This window comes from Prionailurus viverrinus, chromosome A1 (assembly GCF_022837055.1).
Source record: "Prionailurus viverrinus isolate Anna chromosome A1, UM_Priviv_1.0, whole genome shotgun sequence".
Classification (NCBI taxonomy): domain Eukaryota; kingdom Metazoa; phylum Chordata; class Mammalia; order Carnivora; family Felidae; genus Prionailurus; species Prionailurus viverrinus.
In genome coordinates this window covers 99,716,017-99,721,543 of record NC_062561.1, presented here as the reverse complement: position 1 = coordinate 99,721,543, position 5,527 = coordinate 99,716,017, and the positions used below count along the sequence as shown (strand labels likewise).

The window sequence follows — 5,527 nt, the reverse complement described above, 5'->3', positions numbered from 1 at the left end:
CTCAGTCAGTTAAGTGTCCAACTTCAGCTCAGATCATGATCTCACGGTTCATGAGTTCGAATGCCCTGTCAGGCTCTGGGGCTGACAGCACAGAGGCTGGAGCCTCCTTTGGATTCTGTCTCCCTCTCTCTCTGCCCCTCCCCCACTCGTGTTCTCTTTCTTTCCAAAATAAAAATTATAAAAATTTTTAAAAAAGATGTATTAAAATGCTCAAGAGAAAGATCACTTCCAAGCATTATATACTTCCTAAGCATTATATTATTGCACCAGATGATGTGAGACCTCAAAACTCTTGAATATGGAGACCACTGACTTTCACATTTTATATAATTGCATTACAGTTTGCATAATAAAATTCTTATAATTTATATTGTTTCTGCCTCCCTCTCTCTTCTAGAATTATGCACCTTAATTCATGGAAGATTATTACCATTAGTCCCTTCCTCAATTCAATTATTTGGTAGATTTCACCTATGCCCCAATCCCATTCCATACCTCCCTAAAAGTATAAACTATTCCAAGGTATTTGATGTATATACTTCTTTTCTGTGTGGCCTCATACATTAAATAGTTTTTGTTCCTACCTTATTTTTTAAATTTAATTTTACTTTTTTAATATTTCAAGTTTTTACTTAAATTTTAGTATATAGTGTAATACTGGTTTCAGGAGTGGAATTTAGTGATTCACTAATTACATATAACACCTAATGCTCATCCCAACGAGTGTCCTCCTTAATACCCGTCGCTCATCTAGTCCACCCCCACCCACCTCCCTCTATCAACCCTCAGTTTGTTCTCTGTAGTTAAGAATCTTTTATGGTTTGCCTCCCTCTTTTGTTTTTCCCTTCCCTTGTGCTCATCTGTTTTGTTTTGTAAACTCCACATATGAGGGAAATCATATGGTATTTGTATCTCTCTGACTTACTTCACTTAACATAATACACTCTAGCTCCTTCCATGTCTTTGCAAACAGCAGGATTTCATTCTTTTTGAGTAATATTAATGGAATCTTCTTTACCCATTCATCAGCCAATGGACATTTAGGTTCTTTCCATAATTTGGCTATTGTTGATAATGCTGTGATAAACACTGGGTTGCATGTGACCCTTTGAATCTGTATTTTTGTACCCCTTGGATAAGTACCTAGTAGTGCAGTTGCTAGGTCATAAGGTAGTTATATTTTTAACTTTCTGAGGAAACTCCATCCTGTTTTCTAGAGTGGCTGTACCAGTTTGTATTCCCATCAAGAGTGTAAGAAGGTTCCCCTTTCTCTACATCCTTGCCAACATTACTTGTTTTCTGTATTGTTAATTTTAGCCATTCTGACAGGTGTGAGGTAGTATCTGTATGGAAACACAAAAGATCTCAAATAGCCAAAGCAATGTTGAAAAGGGAAAGTGAAGCTAGAGGCATCACAATTCCAGATTTCAAGCTATAGTGAAAAGCTACAGCCATCAAGACAGTATGGTACTGGCACAAAAACAGACACACAGATCAGTGGAACAAAATAGAAAACCCACAAATGGACCCACAACTATCTGGTCAGTTCATCTTTGACAAAGCAGGAAAGACTATCCAATGGAAAAAAAGACAGTCTTTGCAACAAATGGTGTTGGGAAAACTGGACAGCGACATGCAGAAGAATGAACCTGGACCACTTTCTTATACCATAAACAAAAATAAATTCAAAATGGGGAAAGCCCTAAATGTGAGACAGGAAACCAATGAAATCCTAGAGGATAAAACAGGCAGCAACCTCTTTGACCTCAGCCACAGCAACTTCTTACCAGACACATCTTTGGAAGCAAGGGAACAAAAGCAAAACTGAACTACTTCATCAGAATAAAAAGCTTCTGCACAGCAAAGGAAACAATCAACAAAACTAAAAGGCAGCCTATGGAATGGAAGAGGTATTTGCAAATTACATACCGGATAAGGGATTAGTATCCAAAATCTATCAAGAACTTATCAACCTCAACACCGCCCCCCCCAAAAAAAAAGCAAATAATCCAGTTAAGAAATGGGCTGAAGACATGAATAGACATTTTTCCAAAGAAGGTAGTCAGATGGCTAATAGACACGTGTTCTTACCTTCTTAACTTACAGAAACAGTACACTGAGTTCTAGAGCTACTTTTACTTTCCTACAAAGCATGTTGTTTTCAACATGTGTGTTTATTTAGTACTGAAATTATGGATACCCAGAAAGTCTGTAGCTTGCTGGTACCACAAGCAACATTGCACGAATCAATCTGTGTGCATTCCTTTGTAAACTTTAAGGTTCATGACCAGGACTGGGATTGCTGGCTCAGAGAGCATTAATTTTACTAAGTACTGCTTCAGTGCCTTCCAGGACTCCTGCAGCCATCACATTCCCACCACAGAAGGTGAAGATTCCTGTTGTTTATGTTCTGCCAAACATGTGGCATGATCCATGCCCATAATGTATCTAGAATGATATCTCTTTACGTAATTTTCATTTTTTCTATTCCAGAGGTGGAGCAATGGATTACCTTGCTCCTGGCAAAATGGAGCTCGAGGCCATGAGTAGATATACCAGCCCAGTGAAACTGGCTCTCTTCCCCCACCTGACCACAGTGCTATTGGCTGCTAGCATATTCTTTACCCTCTGGTTCTTCATTTGCAAGGTTACCTCCCCCAAGTGCACTCTGGATATCTACAAAGAGTTCCTCATCTCTTTGGTGGCCTCGCTCCTCATGGGATTTGGAGTCCCCTTCCTGCTGCTCTGGGTCAGCATGTACATCTGAACTCTCAAAGGTTCCAATCAGGTGGCTTCATGGAACCCCTGCTTTGGTAAACTGATTGTTTTACTACTGCTGGGAGCGCCCTCACCAGCTGCTCACAATAAAGGTAGATGTGTGCAAAAAAATTTTCATTTTTGTATTTACCAATGAACATGAGCCTCTCCTTTTAAGACTAGTGATTTTTTTAGGCTTCTTCTGTAAGTTCCTGGTCCAAATTTTTGCAATCCTATGTTGAGATATTTATATTTTTCTTACTGATTTGTAGTAATCTCTACTATAGTAAAACACACATACACACATACACACAGAAACACATGCATACAAATCACTTGGGGACCTTGATACAATACATATTCTGACCTACTGGGTTTGAGGTGAGTCTCCAAAGTCTATATTTTCCGTAAACTCTTAGATGGTAATGATAATGATGATGAGGCCTGTCCAAGAACCACACTTTAAGTGGCAAGGTTGAAGATTATATTTGACTACCTGTTAACCTTTATCCTTCCATTTATATTTAAATTTATCACAGTTCACAGAAGTATCCAACTGGGGGTTTGCATGATATTGGAAAGTAATTAGTAATAAAATTAATTTAAGTATTCTAAAAATATATATTATTCTTGATTAAAGGACAGGCACATCTTTCCACTTACCCAGATCATTTTCTATGTTATTAACTTCAAAATTTTTCCATAGATTTCTCATGTAGCTTTAGTTAAGACCTAAATACACATTAGTTTTTGTGAATTTTCTGAAAAGTGTATTATTTATAGTTGGTTATAACTGGTTTGGAGAGGGATGCTATTGATTTTATTATGTTTGTACTTTACCAACAACTGTGTTGAAAACTAACCCTTATTAGTCCAAATACTTTGCTGATCGTTATTTACGGTCATTGTTGTTGTTTTTAGGTACATAACCACTTAATGTGCCCCAAATCCCAATTTTATCTTTTCTCTGTCAATTCCTAACACTTATTCTCAGAGCATTGATCAAGATATCAAATACTATATTATACAGTAGTTGTGCTAGCGAATGTCCTAATCTTGACCTATATTTTAAAAAGAGCATCTAAATGTTTTCAGTAGGTATAATGTTTGTGGTAGAATTTTAGCAATCATTGAATTAATGGGAAAAAAATGTATTTTATATGTTTTTATATATATTTATTAGGAATATGTTTTTATAGGAATATACCTGCACATATGTACAATTATACACACACACACACACACACACACACACACACACACATATATCCTTATATAATATAAAAACAAATACATTTAATAATTATCAGTCCCCAAGTATCCCTAATTTATGAAGGGTTTTTACCAAAACATTACTGAAGAATTTTCTGCATCTAAAGATATCAAAGAGTTTTCTTCCTAGAAATCATTAACACATAAATGGAGTTATATGAATTATAATGATAGAATTTCTGATGTTAAATCATGTTGTAACTTATGTAATTATTACTTGATCATTATGTATTATAAAATACATCTTTATTTTATCTAGCTCTTACCTTGTTTCAAATTTTTCACATATAATCATAAGAAGAGCCAATACTTTTCTCTTCCTCTTTATCTACTGGGATTAAGATTACAATAGTCTCCTTAAATAACTTTGGAAGGTTTCCTTTTTCTCTTTTCCTCAAGTTTGTGTGGACAGATTAACAGAATTCCTATAAAAACAGACCTTGGAAACTTATGGTCACGAAGTTTTGAATACTATCTTTATTGTTTACCTGTCTTCATGTTTTATTTTCTCCTGTTTTAAGTTCAGCAGTTTGTAGTTTGTAGTTTTGTAGAAATTTTTCATCTAATTTTCAAAATTATATCAATTTTTTCCATGAAATAGCTTTTAGTTTTGTAATCTTCTCTAGTGTTCTAATTTTCATTTAATGCAAATTATTTAAGAATATATCATTTGATTTCTAAGCATACTGAATTTTTAATATAGCTTTGTGTTATTAAATCTTAATTGCATTGCATCATAACTGAAGAATTTTTTGTGTATAATATTGATACCATGGATCACGCAGGCTTTTTACTAGCCTATCCATAGTCTGTTTTATAAATGTCCTAGTTTATTTAGTATAGGTGCTTTTACAATTAATAATTCAAGGTTCTATTCATTCTGTTGCTCTTGTCTCAGATATCTTTTATTATTATTTCTTACTTGATTTGTCAGTCCCTGAGATGTTTAAATGGTTGATTTATTAAGTATTTTCTGCAGCCTGTTTTACAGAGTTTTTTAAGCTATTTATGTAAAAATTCATAAATATGCACTGTTATATTGACTTTCTATATTGTTCCTTTTTAGAGGATAAATTATTAACCATCATTCCTCAGAGAAATTAAATCACTGCTTTGTATACAATAAACTTCTGGTAATCTTTTTCATTGAATTAGGTAAAAGCTGAATTAGATAATGTAACTGGTTTTTAAGAATGGGCAAACAGGGAATAGGGAAGTGGTAGGCCTACAAATGAATTAGAATTTGCAATATGTCCTTCTCTTCTTGGAATTTTACTGAGATTGAATGTCCCCAAGAGTTTCAAAAGCCAATTTATTTTGAGCTGCAACCTAAAATTATCACAAGCTTATGAAACCAAGACTAGAAACCAGATCTTCTAATTCAGTTCAAAAAAGAAAGGGAAACAAAGTCAGAGAAAGAATCCGAGGCATATGCACGCTCAAGAGACCAAAGAATAAGAAAATCAGAGACGGAGCCAGCAAGAGAAGGAGAAAGAAG

At 34.8% G+C, this 5,527-nt stretch overlaps 1 protein-coding gene across 1 annotated transcript; it reads left to right on the top strand.

The window, feature by feature from the left end:
* The first annotated feature begins 2,527 nt into the window (after positions 1 to 2,527).
* LOC125172195 (transmembrane protein 258-like) lies at positions 2,528 to 2,767 on the top strand. Its single transcript, XM_047869891.1, has one exon. It carries the CDS (start codon positions 2,528 to 2,530, stop codon positions 2,765 to 2,767), a length of 240 nt encoding a protein of 79 aa, XP_047725847.1.
* Positions 2,768 to 5,527: the final 2,760 nt, after the last annotated feature.